A 24,533-nucleotide genomic window follows, 5' to 3' on the forward strand; every position below is an offset into this window, starting at 1 on the left:
GGAGGCAACCCCAGTGGTGTGTTAGTGGAAGGGTAGACAAAACAGTGCTTAGAGGCCAGAGGGTTACAACCCATCCATGTTACAAAGCTACTGGTTTAGACAACTGTTGAATCCCCACTCTGCAGTGCTCAGTATACTCCACAGGGGGGCACCACAGTTATTTTATTCAACAGACCAAAATACACCCCTCATTTTCTGAAATGGTCATGGTCCCCTGCATTTTATGTTGATGCGCCCCATCATTCGTGCATCAATTCACTATGTTGTGTATATTTTGAATGCATGCTGGTTTCACATCTTGTCCATGTTTTGTGTTGTTGTGCATGTAGCTATGGCATGAGGTACGTTGCAAAGGTCCTGAAAAATTCACTTCATGAAAAGTTCCCAGATGCTACAGAGGATGAGTTGTTGAAGGTGAATGTTCTCTCCTTTGCCATTCATACACCTTTCGTTTATGTTGCTGATATTGGTTTGGTAATATCAAGTTCCTTTAGTGTTCCCTGACACTGTAGTCCCCATGCAGATATTCAGAAACTCCAGTTTGTACTGATTAATACAGGTCTTTATGACAGCGCTTTGTGATGCCATGAAGCTATGTTTAACTGAGTGTGTGTGTGTGTCGGCTGTCAGATTGTAGGGAACCTGCTGTACTACCGCTATATGAACCCAGCCATAGTGGCTCCGGACGGCTTCGACATCATAGACATGTCAGCCGGAGGTCAGCTCCACTCTGACCAGCGTCGTAACCTGGGCTCCGTGGCAAAGATGCTGCAGCACGCCGCCGCCAACAAGCTGTTCGAGGGAGAGAATGCCCACATGACCCCCATGAACAACTACATCTCCCAGACCTACCAGAAGTTCAGGTGAGAGTAAATATCTACAACTCCCAAGCCTTTTGGCTGAGGTTCTGTTAAGATGGGTCTGGGAGTTATAGTTTTCTATCTGCAGGCCCGTTCCGAGATAAAAAAAAGTGCTTATTCACAAGGGTTGGCCTTTGTCTGCGCTATGTGCTGCGCAGACTGTTGACTGCGGCACTTTATCGATATTTATTTGATCTATAAATTCCCTCAAATCTCGAAGCTGTGCATCCGATCCTTATTATGGAAAGATGTGTGAACCTCTGTAGTGTCTGGCTCAGGCCGACGCTCGTGAACAAACAGAACCGCTGCCCCAAAAGAGCTGTTGGCTAGCAGACCTCTGTAGGACTAAAACTGTCACCATGTTTTTAAATGTTAAATTCACTCTGAGTAGAACTGCTCCTGAGACTGCCATGTATAGAGGAATGTGCCATCTAATAAAGCAGAAGGGGATGAGATAAGAAAAAGAGCGGGCTTTACCGATAAACGCTAGGGAGGTCAGGGCAGGGTTAAGTTGACATGGGAGCAGAGGTGAGCCAGGAGAAAGAGGAAGTGTCTTTGTGTGAAAGTGCAGTGTCAGCAATGTGTCTTCACTAAAACGCAATACCACACAGACAGAGCGAGAAAGGGACAAAGGGTTGTGTTCCCTGAATTCTCTGCCCTGACCTCTTACATTATTGACTTATCTTTACTGGAAATCAGTTTGAACTCCAGCCGCTACTAAAAAAGCAAAGACAAAACCGTAATTACACAGGATATGTTTTGTCTTTAAAGGGAAGTTCTGCCACTTCTCAACCTCACTCAGTATCTTCAACACCATGCTAGTCTCTACATACAGTGCTGCTTGAAAGTATGTGAATCCTACAGGGCTGGTCATTCTTTTGCTATAAAATATTAAAATAAACATAAAATCCTTATCTAAACTCCAATTCGTAATAAATACATTCCAAGTAAATGACAGACACAAAATAAATGATATTTCCTTTATTTAACAGAAACTTTGATGTGTGCAGAAATGTGAACCCCTTCAATCAATAGCTTTTGGCACCTCGATTAGCAGCGATAACTTGGAGTAAATGTCTCCTATAGCCAGTAATCAGTCTCTGACATCTGTTTCGAGGGATTTTTGTCCACTCCTCCTTACAGAACTCAGCTAATTGAGTGAGGTTTGAGGGGTGTCTGGCATGAACTGCCCGCTTCAGGTCCAGCCACAGCATCTCGATTGGATTTAGGTCAGGACTTTGACTTGGCCAATCCAAAACACAAATTTTCTTTCTCCGGAGCCATTCTTTGGTAGATTTGCTTGAATGCTTTGGGTTGTTGTCTTGATAGAAGACCCATTTTGACTGATGGCCTGACGTTCTGTTCAAGAATCTCCTGGTTTGACTCAGAATTCATGGTTCCCTTAGTGATGTGGAGTCGTCCAGGTGGCATCCTATGATGGTGTCACATTGAAAGTCACTGAGCTCTTCCACTGCCAATGTTTGTCTATGGAGATTGCATGGCGGTGTGCTCGATTTTATACACCTGTCAGCAACGGGTGTGGCTAAAATAGTCGATTCCACATACTTTTGTATAAATAGTGTTTCATCAGAGATGGTGAATGATTTTACTACTACCCTTTTTGTCCAGTAATCTTCCTGGTGAGGTAAAAAACCAACAGAATGCTTTGATCCTGTCTTTCAGGGTGTTTTTCCAGGCAGCGTGTGACGTCCCTGAGCCGGAGGAGAAGTTTAACGTGGATGAGTACTCTGACATGGTGACTCTGTGCAAGCCTGTCATCTACATCTCTATAGATGAGATCATCAACACACATTCGGTAAGCCCAGACTGTCTGTGCATCCCAAATGGCACCCTATTCCCTTTATAGTGCACTACATTTGGCCAGAGCGCTATGGGCCCTGGTTAAAAGTAGTGCCCTATATAGGGAATAAAGTGCCATTTGGGACAAGACCTTGTACTCTCTCCTATTCCTTGCCCCTCTCTTCTAGTCTCCCTCTTCCCATCTCTTTCTCTCCTTTTCCTTGCCCCTCTCTTCTAGTCTCCCTCTTCCCATCGCTCTCTCCTTTTCCTTCCCCCTCTCTTCTAGTCTCCCTCTTCCCATCTTTCTCTCTCCTTTTCCTTCCCCCTCTCTTCTAGTCTCCCTCTTCCCATCGCTCTCTCCTATTCCTTGCCCCTCTCTTCTAGTCTCCCTCTTCCCATCTCTCTCTGTCCTTTTCCTTCCCCCTCTCTTCTAGTCTCCCTCTTCCCATCTCTCTCTCTCCTTTTCCTTCCCCCTCTCTTCTAGTCCCTCTCCATCTCCTGGGTATGAGAGGGGTGATGGTGACAGGGAGGACATAAAGGAGGACATCAGAGGTTCTCATAGCCAAATGTGTCAGATGTTGACATCCTTTTTGCCGTTGTTAGTTTCACTCTCTGCTCACCTCACCCACATGGCTTACAAGCACAACAATGGACATGACGTGCATTATACCCAACTGACAGACATGCTCAGCTTTTATCTTGCAGTTACAGAGTTTAGGATTTCCTTACTGCAACTTTGACATGCGCACACACACACACACACACACACACACACACACACACACACACACACACACACATACAGTAATAAACAGAGAATACTATATTTTACAGTAAAGTCTCAATACATGAACGAAATGCATCCCCAAGGAGGATGAGGTGAATGGAGGAAGGGACGGATGGATGACCCCCTCCTAGCACAGCTGTGTCCATTGCCATAGGAAGGCAATGAACGTCCTGTCATTATCAATCTCCACGTAAGGAGGAAGAGAGGGCTGAGCTTGGTATTACTGCAGAGCTGTGCTAGGAGGGGGTCTAAGAGGGGATCATCTATCTGTCCTTTCCTCCATTCATCTCATCCTCCTTGGATGTATTTCGTTCATGTATTGAGACTTTACTGTAAATAGTATTCTTTGTTTATTACTGCGTGTCTGTGTGTGTGTCGCCCTGTCTATAAAGACAGGGCGAACATCAAACTGTTATCACACACAGCATACATACAGTGTGGGCTGGAGAGGCCTAGTCTTGGAGGAGTGTGTGTCTGACATAATCCACCTTTGTGGTGTTCTGTGTGTGTGTCCTAGCTAGTGTTGGAGCACTTGGAAGCAATCTCCCCCGACCACAACGACCTGCTGCATGAGCTGTTGCAGGACCTCGGGGCCATGCCTGATGTGGAGGCACTGCTGGGTACCACAGACACCCCTACACCCTCACCCTGCTTCCTACACCCCTCACCCTGCTTCCTACACCCCTCACCCTGCTTCCTACACCCCTCGCCCTGCTTCCTACACCCCTCGCCCTGCTTCCTACACCCCTCGCCCTGCTTCCTACACCCCTCGCCCTGCTTCCTACACCCCTCGCCCTGCTTCTCACACCCCTCGCCCTGCTTCTCACACCCCTCGCCCTGCTTCTCACACCCCTCGCCCTGCTTCTCACACCCCTCGCCCTGCTTCTCACACCCCTCGCCCTGCTTCTCACACCCCTCGCCCTGCTTCTCACACCCCTCGCCCTGCTTCCTACACCCCTCGCCCTGCTTCCTACACCCCTCGCCCTGCTTCCTACACCCCTCGCCCTGCTTCCTACACCCCTCGCCCTGCTTCTTTCACCACCCACACTGCTTCCTACACCCCCACACTATACCTCCTACACCCCTCAGTTCACCTTCATCCCTGCCTCCCAGACACCCAACGTTATACAGTACCAGTCAAAAGTTTGGACACATCTACTCATTCCAGGGTTTTTCTTCATTTCTACATTGTAGAATATTAGTGAGGACATCAAAGCTATGAAATAATGCATATGGAATCATGTGGTACCCCAAAAAGTGTTAAACAAATAATATATTTTATATTTGAGATTCTTAAAAGTAGCCACCCTTTGCCTTGATGACAGCTTTGCACACTCACACTCATTCTCCCAACCAGCTTCATGAGATAGTCACCTGGAATGCATTTTAATTAACCTCTAGGGGCTAGGGGGCAGTATTTTCACGGCCGGATGAAAAACGTACCCAATTTAAACAGGTTACTACTCTGGCCCAGAAAATAGAATATGCATATTATTAGTAGATTTGAATAGAAAACACTCTGACGTTTCTAAAACTGTTTGAATGGTGTCTGTGAGTATAACAGAACTCATATGGCAGGCAAAAAACCTGAGAAAATTTGGATTAGGAAGTGGGAGAATTTAGAAATGTAGTTTTTGTTTTGAATCCCTTGAAAAACTACAGTGACATAGGATTAACGTCATACGTTGGCTGTCAACAATCTTTAGGAACTGGTTTCAACCGTCAGCTGTTACCGGGCAGATCATTTTGGCTCAGTCAATCATTGGCCAGTCTGAGGAGAGGTGTCTTATGATGTGTGACGTCATCGTTTTTATATTTTTCTTCTGGGATGAATAGCTATTGCCCGGTTGTAAAATTATCGGAATTTTACGTTAAAAAATACCCTAAAGGATTGATTGTAAACATCGTTTGACGTGTTTCTACAAACGGTAATGGAACTTTGAACATTTCGTCTATGGATTTGCGTCCACGCCACATGGCATTGTAAAGTGTTCTGGATGGGTCAACAAAACGGACATATTTGGACATAAATGATGGACTTTGCAGAACAAATGAACATTTCTTGTGGAAGTGGGTGCCCATCAGAGTGCATTCCGCCGAAGATCAGTAAAGGTAAGTAAATATTTCAAACATATTGTTAGAGATTTGTCGACGCCGTGGTTGTAGGCTAACTGTATAGCTTAGCATTGAAGGCTAAGTTCTGTACTCAGAATATTGAACAATGTGCTTTTTCCGTAATGTTATTTTGAAATCTGACAGTGGTTGCATAAAGGAGTAGATTATCTCCAATTCTTTAAATAATTGTTATACATTTTTTCAATCTTTATGAGTTCTTCCGTAAATTAAATGTGCCTATTCACCAGCAGTTATGGGGAGAAAACATTTTCTGAACGTCACGCGCCAATGTAAAAATTGGGTTTTTGGATATAAATATAAACTTGATCGAACAAAAAATGCATGTATTGTCTAACATGATGTCCTAGGAGTGTCATCTGATGAAGATTGTCAAAGGTTAGTGCTTAATTTTAGCTGTATATCTGGTTTTGTGATGGCTATCGTGCTTGGAAAATGGCTTTTTTTTTTTTTTTTTGCTGAGGTGCTATGCTAAAATAATCGAATGTTTTGCTTTCACCGTAAAGCCTTTTTGAAATCGGACAATGTGATTGGATTAACGAGTAGAGTATCTTTAAAATGCCGTATAATACTTGAATTTTAATTTTGAGATTATTTTGTTTTGAATATCGCGCCGTGCTATCTCACTGGTTGTTGTCCAACCAATCCCGTGATCGGGATTGTATCCTCAAGAGGTTGGTGTCCTTGTTAAAAGTGAATTTGTGGAATTTCTTTCCTTCTTAATGCTCTTGAACTAATCAGTTGTGTTGTGACAAGGTAGGGGTGGTATACAGAAGATAGCCCAATTTGGTAAAAGTCTAAGTCTATATTATGTCAAGAACAGCTTAAATAAGCAAAGACAAACGACAGTCTATTTTTATTTATTTAACTTTTATTTAACTAGGCAAGTCAGTTAAGAACAAATTATTATTTTACAATGACCTGCTAACCTGGACAACGCTGAGCCAATTGTGCGCCGCCCTATGGGACTACCATTACTTTAAGACATGAAGGTCACTCAATTCGGAAAATGTCAAGAACTTTTAAAGTTTCTTCAAGTGCAGTCGCAAAAACCATCAAGCGCTATGATGAAACTGGCTCTCATGAGGACCGCCACAGGAAAGGAAAACCCAGAGTTACCTCTGGTGCAGAGGATAAGTTCATTAGAGTTACCAGCCTCAGAAAATGCTGCCCAAATAAATGCTTCAAAGTCCAACTAACAGACACATCACAACATCAACTGTTCAGAGAAGACTGCGTGAATCAGGCCTTCATGGTCGAATTGCTGCAAACAAACCACTACTAAAGGACACCAATAAGAAGAAAAGACTTGCTTGGGCCAAGAAACACAAGCAATGGACATTAGACTGGTGGAAATCTGTCCTTTGGTCTGATGAGTCCAAATTTGAGATTTTTCGTTCCAACCGTCATGTCTTTGTGAGATGCAGAGTAGAAGAACGGATTATCTCCGCATGTGTAGTTCCCACCGTGAAACATGGAAGAGGAGGTGTGCTGGTGTGGGAGTGCTTTGCTGGTGACACTGTCAGTGATTTTATTTAGAATTCTCTGCGCACTTAACCAGCATGGCTACCACAGCATTCTGCAGCGATACGCCATCCCATCTGGTTTGCGCTTAGTGGGACTATCATTAGTTTTTCAACAGAACAATGACCTAACACACTTTCAAGCTATGTAAGGGCTATTCGACCAAGAAGGAGAGTGATGGAGTGCTCCATCAGATGACCCGACCTCAACCCAATTGAGATGGTTTGGGATGAGTTGGTTCATAGAGAGAAGGAAAAGCAGCCAACAAGCGCTCGGTATATGTTGGAACTCCTTCAAGACTGTTGGAAAAGCATTCCAGGTGAAGCTGGTTGAGAGAATGCAAAAGTGTGCAAAGCTGTCAAGGCAAAAGGTGTCTACTTTGAAAAATCTAAAATATATTTTGATTTGTTTAACTATTTTGGGGGTTTTTGGTTCTCCACTAGGACTGACAAAAGTACACATTAGCTCTCATACCAGGAACCAGCCTGCAGGGATAGCTAAACATATATTTCTCTGTTTTTCAGGTGAAGGGGTGGTGGATCCTAACAACCCCAACAAGGAGAGCACCCTGAGTCAGCTGGCAAAGACTCAGATCTCCCTCAGCCTCACTAACAAGTTTGAGCTGCTGGAGGGCGATGACAAGGACACGAAAGGCCTGATGATGAAGTAAGACACTGGATTAGTCCCAAATGGCACCCTATTGCACTAAAACATAGGAAATAGGGTTCCATTTGAGACATATTGCTATGAACAATCTACTCATTATTTATTCTCCATTATGGAAGCCCATTAAAATCCCCATAAAGTTAAACACACACATGGGAGGACTGCACAGTGAGAGGTTTTGTACTGAGCGAGCCAAAGAAGCCAGAAGAAACAGTTAAAATGTGTTTGACGTTCCAGTAGGTTTGAAAATAACAGAAAAGCTGGCACACTGAATATGCTCCCAATTACCACTTTTATTGACAGCGTCGTGACCTGACAAAGATCCTTGTGGATCGAAACGTTGTCAATAAAGGTGGTAAGTATGAGCATATTCAGTGTGCCGGCCTTTCTGTGCTTTTCAAGTTTCATTAGCCCAGCACCTAGGGTGTGGTATGACCACAAACTGTTCTATAGATGTTCTAGTAGGTACATACATAAATAACCACAGTGGCTATCGCTCAGTGACAGCTCTATGTGCTCTTTCCTGCTCCACTATCACTTCCTATCCTGCCAGGAAGAGGTTTAGTGGCCAGGGTTATCTTGCTCATGGACCTGCTCATTTTAGATAATGTATTATGCTTCTTTGAGGAAAAGGCTGTGTGTTTAAAAGATGGTTTCTGTTCTGCTGATGTGACTGTACTCATCATGTTTCCTGTGACATGAACATCAATCCAGCCAGTCACAACTGATCATGTGGTCAAGAAAAACTCCTGGCTCTACCTATGATACTATACATGGCAGCTCTGTTCATCTGACCTACAGTAGTTGAGGTGAGAAGCCATGTTAGGGCTCTGTTGTGTCTGTCTCTGTGTGTGTCACTGTGGTCCTCGCCATTGTCGAGCCAGCATGCACCGGGGCAGGAAATGGGAAGTGTGACTGAGTGGCGTCATGTCCTACTGCAGGGTCAGTGAATGGGGCAATGGGACAGTGAAGCGTTTGTGTGTTAACACAGCTAAATGTTTCCTCTCCCTCAGAACCTAGAGAAGCCAGAGCTCAACACACTGCCAATTATTTTCAAACCAAATCAACAAGACTTTGGAAAACAGCAGTCACGCACTGTAACAGCTAGCCAGTAAGAGGTCAATGTTTCAGCTACACTGTTTTGTTAAAATTACATTAATCCCACATATTGTACACAATCACCCAGTCAGTGCTAGGGTTGGGCGGGAACCTGGTTACCAAGATTTTCGGGGATTTATCGCCCAAAACCACTCCATTTTCCCCGGATGAATAACTGTGAGAAACCGATAAGTTATTTATATGAACAGCATGATGTGATATGGAACTGTTAAATGATATGCAATGTATAAATGTGGCTTCTCTACGGCCTCTACATGATGAATCATCAACGCTTATCTATCCAAAATAGATTATCCTGTTCTAGATCGACTATAGCCCTATACAGTGCATTGCATTCTGAAAGTATTCAGAACCGTAGACTTTTTCCACATTCTATTATAGCCTTATTCTACAATGGATTCAATAGTTTTTTCCCTCATCAATCTACACACAATACCCCATAATGACAAAGCAAAAACAGGTTTTTAGAAATTTTTGCAAATGTATTAAAAATAAAATTGTGAAATATCACATTTACATAAATATTCAGACCCTTTAATCAGTACTTTGTTGAAGCACCTTTGGCAGCGATTACAGCCTTGAGTCTTCTTGGGTATGACGCTACAAGCTTGGCACACCTGTATTTGGAGTTTCTCCTATTCTTCTCTGCAGACCCTCTCAAGCTCTGTCAGGTTGGATGGGGAGAGTCGCTGCACAGCTATTTTCAGGTCTCTCCAGAGATGTTCAAGTCCGGGCTCTGGCAGGGCCACAAAAGAACATTCAGAGACTTGTCCCGAAGCCACTCCTGTGTTATCTTGGCTGTGTGCTTAGGGTCGTTGTCCTGTTGGAAGGTGAACCTTGCCCCAGTCTAAGGTCCTGAGCGTTCTGGAGCAGGTTTTCATCAAGGATTTCTCTATACTTTGCTCCGTTCATCTTTCCCTCGATCCTGACTAGTCTGCCAGTAACTGCCACTTAGAAAAGATTCTCACAGCATGATGCTGCCACCACCATGCTTCACCGTAGGGATGGTGCCAGGTTTCCTCCAGACGTGATGCTTGGCATTCAGGCCAAAGAGTTCAATCTTGGTTTCATCAGACCAGAGAATCTTGTTTCTCATTGTCTGAGAGTCTTTAGGTGCCTTTTGGCAAACTCCAACCGGGCTGTTGAAAGTGAGGAAGGAATGAAGCAAAAATAGAGAAAGAGGAGGTAGGCTAATAACAATAAGGGAAATATTATGAAAGGTGTAATATGAGTCAGCCTACTAATTATACAAATAGGCCATATTATATTCAGATTCGCTAGCCTATACTTGTAACTTGTGCTGCACCAGAATCGCATGTTCTCCCCCTGCTTTATCATGGTTTGAACGATGTGTGTAATTCCAGTCATATAATACAATACGGTAATACTGTTCACACTCAAAGATTAGCCTGCTGGAGCTAGTTTCATTTATTTACCTAGGAGAGTATTTAGCTAGCTACACTTTTATTTATATATATATGTATGTATGTATGTATGTATGTATGTATGTATGTATGTATGTATGTATGTATGTATGTATGTATGTATGTATGTATGTATGTGTATGTGTAACAGTCAGTATCTGGTGTGGCCATCAGCTGCATTAACCTTTCTTGGGTATGTGGGACGTGACCGTCCCACCTGCGGGACACACTATTCAACAGCCAGTGAAATAGCAGGGCGCCAAATTCAAAACAGCACAAATCTCATAATTCAAATTTCTCAAACATACAACTATTATATCCCATTTTAAAGCTGGACTACTCCTTAATCCAACCACATTGTCCGATTTCAAAAAGGCTTTATGGCGAAAGCATAGCATTAGATTATGTTAGCACATCACCTTGACAAGAAAAACCACACTGCCATTTTCCAAGCAAGGACAGGCGTCACAAAAAACAGAAATACAGCTAAAATTAATCACTAACCTTTCACGATCTTCATCAGATGGCACTCATAGGACTTCATGTTACACAATACATGTATGTTTTGCTCGATAAAGTTCATATTTATATCCAAAAACCCCATTTTACATTGGCGTGTAATGTTCAGAAATGTTTTGCCTCCCAAAACTTCTGGTGAATGAGCACATCAATTTACAGAAATACTCATCATAAACGTTGATAAAATATTAAACTGTAATTCAAATAATTATAGATACACCTCTCCTTAATGCAACCGCTGTATCAGATTTCAAAAAAACTTTACAGCGAAAGAATACTTGGCAATAATCTGAGTACAGCGTTCAGACACGAAACCAAACCCGCCATTTTGTGGAGTCAATAAAACTCAGAAATAATATTATAAATATTCACTTACCTTTGATGATCTTCATCAGAATGCACTCCCAGGAATCCCAGGTCCACAATAAATGTTCTGTTTTGTTCGATAAAGTCCATCATTTATGTCCAAATACCTCCTTTTTGTTCGCGCGTTCAGTCCACTACTCCAAGTGCAGGAAGCGCGCAAAAATGTCACGACGAAAAGTCAATAAAAGTCCTATTTACATTCGTAGAAATATGTCAAATGATGTATAGCATCAATCTTTAGCATGTTTTAAACATAAATCTTCAGTAATATTCCAACCGGACAATTCCAATGTCTTCAGAAAAGAAAAGGAACCGGACAATTCCAATGTCTTCAGAAAAGAAAAGGAACACAGCTCACACTCACGTGAGTGCGCGCCTCTGAGCTCATGTCATTCTCTCAGTCATCTGACTCCAGGCCCTCTCGTTCGCTCAATATTCACAGTAGAAGCATGAAACAACGTTCTAAAGACTGTTGGCATCTAGTGGAAGCCTTAGGAATTGCAAAATGAACCCTAAGTCACTGTATAGGCAATAGGCAATCACTTGAAAAAACTACAACCCTCAGATTTCCCACTTCCTGGTTGGATTTTTCTCAGATTTCTGCCTGCCATATGAGTTCTGTTATACTCAGACATCATTCAAACAGTTTTAGAAACTTCAGACTGTTTTCTATCCAAATCTAGTCCAGCGACGGTGGGTTTGTGCCCAAAGGAGACGTTGCCGGTGATGTCTGGTGAGGACCTTGTGCATTCCTGGTGTAACTCGGGCAGTTGTTGCCATCCTGTACCTCTCCCGCAGGTGTGATGTTCGGATGTATCGATCTTGTGCAGGTGTTGTTACACGTGGTCTGCCACTGCGAGGACGATCAGCTGTCTGTCCTGTCTCCCTGTAGCGCTGTCTTAGGCGTCTCACAGTACGGACACTGCAATTTATTGCCCTGGTCACATCTGCAGTCCTCATGCCTCCTTGCAGCATGCCTAAGGCACATTCACGCAGATGAGCAGGGACCCTGGGCATCTTTCTTTTGGTGTTTTTCAGAGTCAGTAGAAAGGCCTCTTTAGTCTCCTAAGTTTTCATAACTGTGACCTTAATTGCCTACCGTCTGTAAGCTGTTAGTGTCTTAAAACCTGTTGAGGACAGACATTCCGCTAGCCAATATCCAATGGAACAGCGTGGCGCGAAATACAAAAACCTAAAAAATCCAATAATTTCAATTTTTCAAACATACGACTATTTTACACCATTTTAAAGATCCACTTCTCCTTAATCCAACCACATTGTCCGATTTCAAAAAGACTTTACAGCGAAAGCAAAACATTAGATTATGTTAGGAGAGTGCATAGACCAAAATAACCACAGCCATTTTCCAAGCAACCATATGTTATACAATACATGTATTTTTTGTTCAATCAAGTTCATATTTATATCCAAAAACAGCTTTTTACATTGGCGCGTGATGTTCAGAAAATGTATTCCCACCAAAAACCTCCGGTGAATTTACAAAAATACTTTTCAGAAACGTTGACAAAATACATAACAATTATTTTAAGAATTATAGATACAGAACTCCTTTATGCAACCGCTGTGTCAGATTTTAAAATAGCTTTTCGGCGAAAGCACATTTTTCAATATTCTGAGTACATCAAGTTCGGGGCAACCTAAACTCAGAATTAGTATTAGAAATATTGTATTACCTTTGCTGATCTTCGTCAGAATGCACTCCCAGGACTGCTACTTCCACAAGAAATGTTGTTTTTGTTCAAAATAATCCATAGTTATGTCCAAATACCTCCGTTTTGTTCGTGCGCTCAGGTCACTATCCAAAGGGTAACGCGCGAGCGCAATTCGAGACACAAAAAGTCAAAATGTTCCATTACTGTACTTAGAAGCATGTCAAACGCTGTTTAAAATCAATTTTTATGGTATTTTTTACGTAAAATTGTGATAATATTCCAACCCGACAATAGTGTATTCATTCAAGGAGAAAGAGAAAAAACGGCGTGCTCGCCGGAACGCGCATATCCAATCCCTTTGTCCTCAGGCAGACCACTCAGAAACTGAGCTCCTATACTCTGCCCAGAGACAGGAGAAGGCTCAATCCACTTTCTGAAGGCTTTAGACAGCCAATGGAAGCCCTAGAAAGTGCAACGTAACAGCACAGATACTGTAGTTTCGAAAGGGACTAGAAAGAACTACAATTTTCAGATACTACACTTCCTGGTTTATTTTTTCTCAGGTTTTTGCCTGCCATATGAGTTCTGTTATACTCAGACACCATTCAAACAGTTTTAGAAACTTCAGAGTGTTTCTATCCAAATCCACTAATAATATGCATATTCACATTTCTGGGCAAGAGTAGTAACCAGTTTAAATCGGGTACGTTTTTTCATCCGGCCGTGAAAATACTGCCCCCTATCCATATCAGGTTTTAACTTCCGTTCCACAGGTGCATGTTCATTAATTGTTTATTGTTCATTGAACAAGCATGGGAAACAGTGTTTAAACCCTTTACAATGAAGATCTGTGGAGTTATTTGGATTTCTACTAATTATTTTTGAAAGACAGGGTCCTGAAAAAGGGACATTTCTGTTTTTGCTGAGTTTATATGGACACCCTTTCAAATTAGTGGATTTGGCTATTTCAGCCACACACGTTGCAGACAGGTGTATAAAATCGAGCACACAGCCATGCAATCTCCATCGACAACCATTGGCAGTAGAATGGCCTTACTGAAGAGCTCCGTGACTTTCAACGTGGCACCGTCATAGGATGCCACCTTTCCAACAAATAAGTTTGCCAAATTTCTGCCCTGCTAGAGCTGCCCCGGTCAACTGTAAGTGCTGTTATTGTGAAGTGGAAACGTCTAGGAGCACAACAGCTCAGCCACGAAGTGGTAAGACAGACAAGCTCACAGAACGGGACCGCCAAGTGCTGAAGCTCGAAGCGCGTAAAAATTGTCTGTCCTCGGTTGCAATACTCTCTGAGTTCCACATGACCTCTGGAAGCAACGTCAGCAAAATAACTGTTTGTTGGGAGCTTCATGAAATGGGTTTCCATGGCTGAGCAGCTGCACACAAGCCTAAGATCACCATGCGCAATGCCAAGTGTCGGCTGGCGCGGTGTAAAGCTCGCTGCCATTAGAGTCTGGAGCAGTGGAAACACGTTCTCTGGAGGGATGAATCACGCTTCATCTGGCAGACCGACAGACAACTCTCGGTTTGGCAGATGCCAGGAGAACGCTACCTGCCCGACTGCATAGTGCCAACTGTAAAGCTTGGTAGAGGAGGAATAATAGTCTGGGGCTGTTTTTCATGGTTTGGGCTAGGCCCCTTAGTTCCAGTGAAGGGAAATCTTAACGCTACAGCATACAATGACATTCTAGAGGATTCTGTGCTTCCAACTTTGTGGCAACACTTTAGGCAAGGCCCTTTCTTGTTTCAGCATGGCAATTCCCCCATGCACAAAGCGAGGTCCATACAGAAATGGTTTGTCGAGATCAGTGTGGAAGAACTTTTGACTGGCCTGTACAGAGCCTTGACTTCAACCCCATCGAACACCTTTGGGATGAATTAGAACGCTGACTGCGAGCCAGGCCTAAAGCCTCCACATTAGTGCCCGACCTCACTAATGCTCTTGTGGCTGAATGCCGCGGGGACTTGCTTCCAATGTTCCAACGTCTAGTGGAAAGCCTTCCCTGAAAAGTGGAGGCTGTTATAGCAGCAACGGGGGGACCAACTCCATATTAATGGCAGTGATTTTGGAATGAGATATTCGACAAGCATACTTTTGGTCATGTAATGTACATCTATGGGCCTCTATAGACCTATTTATAATGCTTTTGAATGACACTTCCGGTTTTGGTGGGAAATACCAGGTTACCCGGGAGAAAAGTGGCTTATTCTCGGGATGGAGCATTTGTAAAATACCGGTAAAATATTGAAACCTACTCAGTGCCCTGGCCTGTACAGTATATTATCTGTGTATGATAAGGTTTCATACATAGTGAGTCCCAAAACGCATCCTATTCCTTATATAGTGTGCACTACTTTTGATCATGGCCTGGGGCTGTTGTCAAAAGTATTGCACTACATAGAGAATAGTGGATGTGATGCACATTTGCGATGCAACCTAGGTGATGTTTTCTCTTTCTGTCTGTCTCTGTCAGAACTAAGAAGCTGATAATGGATGTGATCAGGATCCAGCCAGGAGACACTCTCCCAGAGACCCTGGAGACCCCAGCCTCTGGCCTCCAGGTGACGGCATAATCATGACCCCTAAACCAGCCCAGCACCCCACACCTCAGATACTTCTCTATTAAAGTGGTTTGATTTCCATGCTATGCCCTTTGTGCCATGCAGGAGTGGAAAAGAGCAGTCATGCTAACTTTCCTGTCTGTCTTTGTGTCTGTCTCTCTTCCTACTTGTGCTGTGGTCCAGGAGCGTGAGCATGCTAAGGTGGTGGAGCTGCGTGCAGTGCAGGACGCCCAAGCCCCAGAGGGGCTGAAGAGCAGCCAGGCAGTGCTGGAGGACAGACAGCTGCCTCTAGAGCAGAAGAAGAGGAAGATCCTCCGCAATCTCCGAACCCTGGAGCAGGCTGGCCTCGTCACCACTGGCAACAAGTACCAGGATCTCATCAACGACATCTCCAAGGTACACGAACATAAACAAGCGCAAACACAGACACGCACACACACACTGATGGCCTTCAGAGTTTGTTGCAGAAAACCCATCTCACCAATCACGTCCCTTTTGTGTGTGATTGACAGGACATTCGTTACCAGAGGCGTTACAGACAGAGGAGGAAGGCGGAGCTAGTGAAGCTCCAGCAGACACTGAGTGCGCTCAACTCAAAGACAGCCTTCTATCAGGACCAGACCAACTACTATGACACTTACATCAGGACCTGCCTTGACAACCTCAACAGGAAGTGAGTGTCCCCTACAAACGGACCCCTCGGCACTAACCATAAGTCTTAGTTAACCTAAAAACATACACTGTACAGGCCCTAGCAAGTCAACAAGGATCTAGGGTCACAGAGGAGGAATTGGTTTGGAATGGGGCCATATGGGCTAGTTTTGAATTACATTGTCATTGCTCTTGTCATGATCAGAGCCCATGGTCCCATTCAAAACTTGATGTGTGTGTGAGTGACTTCCATGTGTGTGTGTGACCTATCTGGTGTGTGTCCCCACAGGAACGCGCGGCGGTCCATCAAGTTGGACAGGAAGGTGGAGGAGAAGGGCAGTAAGAAGTGGAAGCATCAGTCTCTGAAGTACACGGCGGCCCGGCTGCATGAGAAGGGAGTGATCCTGGAGATAGAGGGACTGCAAACCAACCAGTGAGTGAAGCAGAGTGGAGGACAGCTGGTCCTAGTTAGCTTAGCATTGTGCATGGACATCAGCTTCCCGACACTGTAGTCGTGTTCATTTGTACAAACCGTTTCAAGCCATTGCAAAATGTTTTAGAATTGAAAACGTTTTGCAACATAAAAGGTTTTACAACTAACAGCCAGGGTTTTGTGATTTAAGAGGTAGTGTGGTTGAACTAATGTGAACATGGTATTGAATTCTGAGTGAGTTTGTACCATACCAGGTCTCGGTATTGTGGTAGAAGTAGGTTATCCATATTTGACAAGGGGCTCTGCTCCAATACTTTTAGAAATGAATGAGTCTGTCATAGCTTTTACAAATCAGATCAGTGATCATTCCAAAGGAAGGGAGGACGAAAGGATGCATTGGTAAAGTATTGGGACGGGGCCAAGGCCAGGTCTTTGATGTGATGAGTGAGCTGTGTAAGCTCTGTGTGAGACGGGGAGGAAGGAAAAACCTCATTAAGGGGCATTGTCCATACAGACGCCCACCGTGTTCTGTCTATCTCTCGCTCTCTCTTGCTCTGTCTTTTTTGTGCTATCCCCACTCTCTCCTTCACTCTCTGTCCCTCTCTCTTTCCCCTCTCCCTCCATCTCTCTGAATACTCGCTCCCGTCTTTCCTGTTTTGGCCAGGCTGTTCCAGCTAGAGTGGCGCTGAGAGTCAAAGTCAGCTCCTGTGGCTCCTCACTGCACTCTGTGGGAGTTCCAGGCTAGGTCAGAGAGGAAACGGAGAGCTAGTATCTAGAAGACAGAGCTACGTCCTCTTTAGAGCCATTTAAACACACTACACTTTGGCCCAATATCATCAATGCATTTCAGAAAATAAGTACACAAAAAAAAGGATTTCAAAGCATTCTATTTCTGGTCATACTATTTCTCACACTCAACATTTAAATGTTATTCCAAAACAGGCCTGTCTGACGTTGTGACCTGCAGAAAATAGCAGGACTAGAGTTGGTTATTATCCAGTCTCTGTATCCTGTATTTTCATTTTGACTCATTATTTCAATCCCATGTTTTTGTATTTTCTCACAGGTTCAAAAATGTCATGTTTGACATCTCGCCCAGTGAGGAAGTTGGGGACTTTGAGGTGAAGGCCAAGTTTATGGGAGTTGAGATGGAAAAGGTCCAACTCCATTTTCAGGTAATGCTTTTCCCTGGAATTACGATGACTTATATTTGTCACTGACCGTCTGTCTCGGTCCCTGTCTGCAGTATGATAGTTGACTGTCTGTTGTCCCTGTCTGTCTGTTGTCCCTGTCTGACTGTCTATCTCGGTCCCTGTCTGACTGTCTATCTCGGTCCCTGTCTGACTGTCTATCTCGGTCCCTGTCTGACTGTCTATCTCGGTCCCTGTCTGACTGTCTATCTCGGTCCCTGTCTGACTGTCTATCTCGGTCCCTGTCTGACTGTCTATCTCGGTCCCTGTCTGACTGTCTATCTCGGTCCCTGTCTGACTGTCTATCTCGGTCCCTGTCTGACTGTCTATCTCGGTCCCTGTCTGACTGTCTATCTCGGTCCCTGTCTGACTGTCTATCTCGGTCCCTGTCTGACTGTCTATCTCGGTCCCTGTCTGACTGTCTATCTCGGTCCCTGTCTGACTGTCTATCTCGGTCCCTGTCTGACTGTCTATCTCGGTCCCTGTCTGACTGTCTATCTCGGTCCCTGTCCCTGTCTAGGACCTGCTCCAACTTCAGTACGACGGTGTGGCAGTGATGAAGATGTTTGACAAGGCCAAAGTCAACGTCAACCTGCTCATCTTCCTCCTCAACAAGAAGTTCTATGGAAAATAAACCAAATATAGAGGAGGGGTAAAGATGGGGAGGAGGACATGGGTGTGAAAGGATTGTATGCCTTCTGACAAAGCAATGTTTGTTAAAGGAGCCATTGCGATAGGAAGTTTGAATGGTCCGTAACGTGTTATGTATGTCTGACTGAATATGATTTGGTATCGATTTATTGTATGTCTATCCTCAGGCTCACATACACACATCCTCGGGCTGGTGAGCAACAAACAAAGGGTTGTTGGTTTTATGTGATGCCGATTTGATTGATCTTGTATTGTCATGTTATATCTGTTGTTTCATTATTTTGTTTATGTTCAGTTTTCCACTGGGAGATTGTACATGGAATATATTTTTTTTAAGTATATTGTAATGAAATCTACATTTTATATGTAGAAGTTCTATAAAGACAACATTGTTATTGTCACTGAAAAATAAAATATGTTTGCAACAAGATGTGTACAATGCACTACTGCCTAATAGTCAGAATGGGAGTTTAGACAGTACAATTCCTGTCCAGCTATATACAGTAGCCAGCATGGGTTGTCTGGAAGTGGTTAATAATCAGTGTCATTTTAATCCACATACAGTACATTGGGAAGCTGTGCATCTTTTAAAGTCTATTAATTAACATGTATTTCTAGAGTTTCACTGCTTTTACACAATGTACCGTCCAGTATACATTTAAAGAATTTTAAATGTTTTAATAAGTTTAATAAAAATAAAAATATATATATTATTTTCTTGGTCTTTGTTTTAAAGACGAATAGACTCAGACCTATATGAAATGTTGATGTTTAAAGGGATATTGATCAAAGAAAGAATGGAGCATAATTCGTTTTATAAGTATCACCCCAAGATTAAAAAATATGCCCTGGTCCAAGATGGTTGTATACGTGACTGAATAGACACGTTTTAATTCCTGTCTGTATTAATGAATCACTCGAGAGTAGGCGAGGCTTTTTTTGATGGAGTCAGCCTTTTCAAAACCAATGTGTCTTTTGGTGCTACGCTCGGACTGTTCGAAGGCTTACGGCAGTTTCCCTCACAAAAAAAAAATTGTTTTGAGATATTTTTGTCTTAAATTTAATGAAACTTTTGCCTGCTAAATCAATTTAGGATAAGAGTGAATTTATAGCCATGGTTTATTGGATTGTTGCGACGTTGGCCCTTTTTGCTCTCCAAACTTCAGCATATGTGCCACACAATGGTAAGTAAAATTCCTTCTGTTTTTTCTTTTTCTTTATTTTCATAGATCAGTTAAACATTGAAATTATTATTTGTTTTACATTATGAGGAGATATTGACCCTTCTGCTCTTTAGCAGTTTTACGAAGCACTTTGGGGTTTGAAATGTGCCCAATTGCATTGCTCTGTCTAGGTAAAACATATATATTTTTTAAAGATGAACAAAAACAGTAGTTTCAATGTCGAACATTTTTATTAACCTCCATAAAAATGTTCATGACAATGAAGATGGAAACTTTACGGGATTTGAAGACAATTGCGATGAACACGTATGTATAGCTCAACATGAAAAGCTCTTTCAAACTTAGTGCACAATTTAGAAAAATGTGTTAGTATATTCAACATATTTACCCCCTGACTCAAACTGCCACTTGTAGGCTATATCCAGGGGTTTTCCAATGCCGTTTTTTTCATGCAGAAAGGGCGCATGGAAAGATGTGAAAATGAATTATGACAAACCTTTTGTGTACAGTATGTTAATTATCCTCGACCCTAGTAGGACAGCATGCAGAGTAGACTATACTTACACTCGGTTGTCTTTGCTGTGGCATGTTCGCTATAGCACCGCTAATTTACATGTTTACAGTGAGGTGTGCACACACCTAGCGGTTATGCTATATCTCATCTCACCGTTCGTTAGGCACTTTAGAATGAAGAGCACATACTGTTATTTGTTACTCAGCTCCTGTTGTCTGTCTCTCTCAGACTCCAGACTCAACCTGAGGACGTTTGCAGGGATCTTCCTGTCAGTGACTGATGAGCCCATCGACTACATAGGGCTGGATGTACAGGAGGGCAGTGGCTCAGGGATGGCCCAGGAGCCAGTGAAGAAGCAGGAGCATGGCCATCACGGCCCTCATCGCTCCACCAAGATCGTCATCTCTGAGGAGGCCCGCAGCTTCCTCCAGGGTCGCCTAGCAACGGCCTTCGTCCCCACAGTCTACACCCTGGTCTTCATTATCAGCGTCCCCCTCAACCTGATTGCCGTGGTGATGTTTGTGCGTCGTATCCGTCCGAGGAAGCCGGCGGTGATCTACATGCTGAACCTGGCCAGTGCCGACCTCCTCTTCGCCCTGCTGCTCCCCTTCAGGATCTCATACCATTTCCACGGCAACAACTGGGTTTATGGCCCCTTCATGTGTCGCCTGGTGACGGCAGCCTTCTACTGCAACATGTACTGCTCTGTCCTGCTCATGATGTGCATCAGCATCGACCGCTTCCTGGCGGTGGTCTACCCCATGGACTCTCTGACGTGGCGTAGTCCTCAGACGGCCGCCGTGGTCTGTGGTGCCATGTGGCTGTTGGCCTTGGGAGGAGTGACCCCCCTCCTGCTCTCCAGACAGACCATCCACCTCCCAGATGTGGGCATCACCACCTGCCACGACGTGCAGGATGTAGGCAAGCTCCGTGCCTACTACCTCTACTTCTTCCCCATTTACTCCTCCATCTTCTTCTTCATCCCTCTGGTGTTCACCGCTGTGTGCTACGTCCGTATTGTGCAGGCCCTGGCCGCAGCCAATGTGGAGAACCGCTCCAGGAAGTCTCGTGCGGTGGTGATGGCGGTGACAGTGCTGGTGGTGTTTGTGGCGTGCTTCACCCCCACCAACGTCATTCTCCTGGTGCACTACCTCAAGCTGGCCCACGGACGCAGCGACAGCTCCTACCAGGCCTACCTGCTCTCCATGTGTGTGGGCAGCATTAGCTGCTGCCTGGACCCCCTCATCTACTACTTTGGTTCGTCCCAGTGCCAGAGACAGGTGGCAGCTCTGCTGGGCTGCAGACAGGCTGGGCCAGGAGAAGAGCTAAGCTCTCAGACAGGCAGTACCAGGACCAGCAGGCTGGAGAGCATTCAGAGCACTGTGGGCAGTCATTACAGGAAGCTCATGGCCTGATGCCTTGGGACTGCGAATTCGAAACGGGACTCTAGGGCTGCATCTCGATAGTCTAGAGCAGGGTTTCTTAAACTGTGTGTCGTAACCCAAAGTGGGTCTGGGCATGTGAGAGGTAGGTCGCTAGTTATGATCTGCATCTATAATCACTCGGGCTGTCAAACTAAAACATTTCATCGAGTTCATCGCAGAATTTGGTGTGATTAATTGCAATAAATCGCAAATTCTGAATGATCTCAAATTTAGCTGTAATTTACCATTGCTTTTAATACAAAAAGCATTACAAGAATATTGACAACTTGATTTTGTCCAAAGTAATGTTAAGCAAAATCCATTAAATTGATAAAGCACACTCTTTAACCTCAATGTCAACTTGTTTTGACATCACATTGTTGTTTTTAGCAGTATAGATGATGTATTTTGGTTGTCTGACGACTCAAACTGAATTATTCTGCTGCTCTATGTTCGCTACATACATCAGTCAGACTGCCATCGTTGAAGTCGTTTGTGGTGACGTCAAAATGAGGGGTGTTGTACAAAATAAAGTAATCAGAAATTGGTTTGTCTCTAACCAATCAGGGTATCAAAGCCAGTGACGAATTTTCTACATGCCGCTAATACCCACGTGTTCTTGCTCTGGCCCAACGTAACAGATTAACTCTGACAGCCCTAGTAATCACACACTATTTCTTCTTCATGTGGGTCTTTGGAGGATGATTTGGGTCACTAGAGGAGGGTCAATTTCTCATTTGGGTCTCGAGCTGAAAAGGTTTGAGAACCCCTGGTCTAGGATGTCTTCGTCTCCTCCCTCATCTATTTCCCTTCATCTGCACTGATTTAAAGCATTATATAGATGAAGGCAACATATGGATGCCTACCAGGCATTTGCGCTCACCTGTCCAGTGCCTTTAGAACAATGCAGATGAAAGTAAGGAGACAAGGAGAGGATGCCACATAAGAGTATTGAGATGCAGCCACTGTTTACCCTGTCCACCTTGTCAAGTGGCAGAGCTTGAATTTATTGCACTTTTCTTTTGATTGTCTTAACACAAACTATGAAAAAACAATTAAGTCAAGGGCCATATTTTAATGCCAGTCTACTGATATTTACGCGTCTATAAATGCTTTGTTACTGCAGATACTGTATATTGAGTAATGCTTAAGGCAAAATTCTGGAAACATTCAAGAAATTCCCAGGTTTTCCAGAAATCCTGGTTGGAGGGATCTGGGAATCCTCCAACTAGGATTTTGGGAAAACCATAGAATTTATTGAAAGTTCACGTAATTTTCTAACCTTAGTAAATAATACTGTTTAGTGTGCACTCATATAATATATATATATACACACACACACACACACACACACACACACACACACACACACACACACACAGTGCATTTGGAAAGTAATCAGACCCTTTGACTTTTTCCACATTTTGTTATGTTACAAACTTATTCTAAAATTGATTTTCCTCATCAATCTACACCCAATACCCCATAATGACAAAGCAAAAACAGGTTTTTCAACAAAAAAAAGTATATTTATTAAAAATGAAAAACAGATACCTTATTTACATATTTAGGCCCTTTGCTATTTGACTTGAAATTGAGCTCAGGTGCATCCTGTTGCATCCTGTTTCCATTGATCATCCTTGAGATGTTTCTACAACTTGATTGGAGTCCACCTGTGGTAAATTTAATTGATTGGACAGGATTGTCACGAGGCACAGATCTGGGGAAGGGTACCAAAACATTTTTGAGGTATTGAAGTTCCCCAAGAACACAGTGGCCTCCATCATTCTTAAATGGAAGAAGTTTGGAACCACCAAAACTCTTCCTGGAGCTGGCCGCCCGGCCAAACTGAGCAATCGGGGGAGAAGGACCATCTATGCAGCACTCCACCAATCAGGCCTTTTTGGTAGAGTGGCCAGACGGAAGCACTCCGCAGTAAAAGGCACATGACAGTCCGCTTGGAGTTTGCCAAAAGGCACCTAAAGGACCATGATGAACAAGATTCTCTGGTCTGATGAAACCAAGATTGAACTCTTTGGCCTGAATGCCAAGCGTCATGTCTGGAGGAAACCTGGCATCATCTCTACGGTGAAGCATGGGGTGGGAGCATCATACTATGGGGATGTTTTTCAGCGTCAGGGACTGGGAGACTTGTGAGGATCGAGGGAAAGATCAACGGAGCAAAGTACAGAGAGATCCTTGATGAAAACCTGCTCAGGACCTCAGACTGGGGAGAAGCTTCATCTTACAACAGGACAACGACCCTGAACACACAGCCAAGACAACCTAGGATTGGCTTCGGGACAAGTCTCTGAATGTCCTTGAACCCGATCGAACGTCTCTGGAGAGACCTGAAAATAGCTCCCCAGACCTGAAAATAGCTCCCCATCCAACCTGACATAGCTTGAGAGGATCTGCAGAGAAGAATGGGAGAAACTCCCCAAATACAGGTCTGCCAAGCTTGTAGCGTCCTACCCAAGAAGACTCAAGGCTGTAATCACTGCCAAAGGTGCTTCAACAAAGTATTGAGTAAAGGGTCAGAATACTTATGTAAATGTGATATTTAAGTAAAAAAAAATATATATATACATTTTGCAAAAATGTCTAAAACAGTTTTTACTTTGTCATTATGGGGTATTTTGTGTAGATTGAAGATTTTTGACATTTTTTAAAATCCAGTTTAGAGTAAGGCTGTAACTTAACAAAATGTGTAAAAAGTCAATGGGTCTGACTATTTTCCAAGTGTAGTTCATGACAATGTACAGGTAACTGCCAAAATAATGGAAACACATGAGTAAATGAGGGATATAAAGTATATTGAAGCAGGTGCTACCTGAGTTAAGTAAGCAATTAATATCCCGTCATGCTTAGCGTCATATAAAAATACTGGGCATACCATTATTTTGGCTACCATGGCTATGCCCCCATAGGATGACAATGCCCCAATCCACATGGCATGAGTGGTCACTGAATGGTTTGATGTGCATGAAAAGGATGTAAACCATATGCCTTTTCGGTCTCAGTCACCAGATCTC

General features: G+C 43.6%; 2 protein-coding genes across 3 annotated transcripts in view; both read left to right on the plus strand.

The window, feature by feature from the left end:
- LOC115200273 (ras GTPase-activating-like protein IQGAP1) overlaps positions 1–19,080 on the plus strand; it is a 73,414-nt gene extending 54,334 nt beyond the window's left edge. For both annotated transcript variants that reach the window (XM_029763209.1, XM_029763210.1), the window contains exons 28-38: positions 330–414; positions 631–863; positions 2,544–2,676; positions 3,965–4,067; positions 7,629–7,770; positions 15,364–15,451; positions 15,635–15,847; positions 15,964–16,124; positions 16,392–16,535; positions 17,602–17,710; positions 18,246–19,080. In XM_029763209.1, the coding sequence (XP_029619069.1) occupies positions 330–414; positions 631–863; positions 2,544–2,676; positions 3,965–4,067; positions 7,629–7,770; positions 15,364–15,451; positions 15,635–15,847; positions 15,964–16,124; positions 16,392–16,535; positions 17,602–17,710; positions 18,246–18,359 (1,525 nt within the window). In that variant the 3' untranslated portion in view covers positions 18,360–19,080. The remainder of the gene's footprint in view (positions 1–329; positions 415–630; positions 864–2,543; positions 2,677–3,964; positions 4,068–7,628; positions 7,771–15,363; positions 15,452–15,634; positions 15,848–15,963; positions 16,125–16,391; positions 16,536–17,601; positions 17,711–18,245) is intronic.
- A 71-nt stretch (positions 19,081–19,151) lies between these two features.
- Positions 19,152–21,852, plus strand: f2r (coagulation factor II (thrombin) receptor). Its single transcript, XM_029763214.1, has 2 exons — positions 19,152–19,560; positions 20,303–21,852. The coding sequence occupies exons 1-2, from the start codon at positions 19,491–19,493 to the stop codon at positions 21,487–21,489; spliced, it is 1,257 nt and encodes a 418-aa protein (XP_029619074.1). The 5' UTR covers positions 19,152–19,490; the 3' UTR covers positions 21,490–21,852.
- Positions 21,853–24,533: the final 2,681 nt, after the last annotated feature.

Source organism: Salmo trutta, chromosome 9 (genome assembly GCF_901001165.1).
Source record: "Salmo trutta chromosome 9, fSalTru1.1, whole genome shotgun sequence".
Lineage (NCBI taxonomy): Eukaryota > Metazoa > Chordata > Actinopteri > Salmoniformes > Salmonidae > Salmo > Salmo trutta.

Coding starts and splice junctions, on each gene's coding strand:
- f2r (XM_029763214.1), top strand. CDS start 19,491: ATGGTTTATTGGATTGTTGCGACGTTGGCCCTTTTTGCTCTCCAAACT. Junction 19,561..20,302: donor AGCATATGTGCCACACAATG/GTAAGTAAAATT, acceptor TGTCTCTCTCAG/ACTCCAGACTCAACCTGAGG.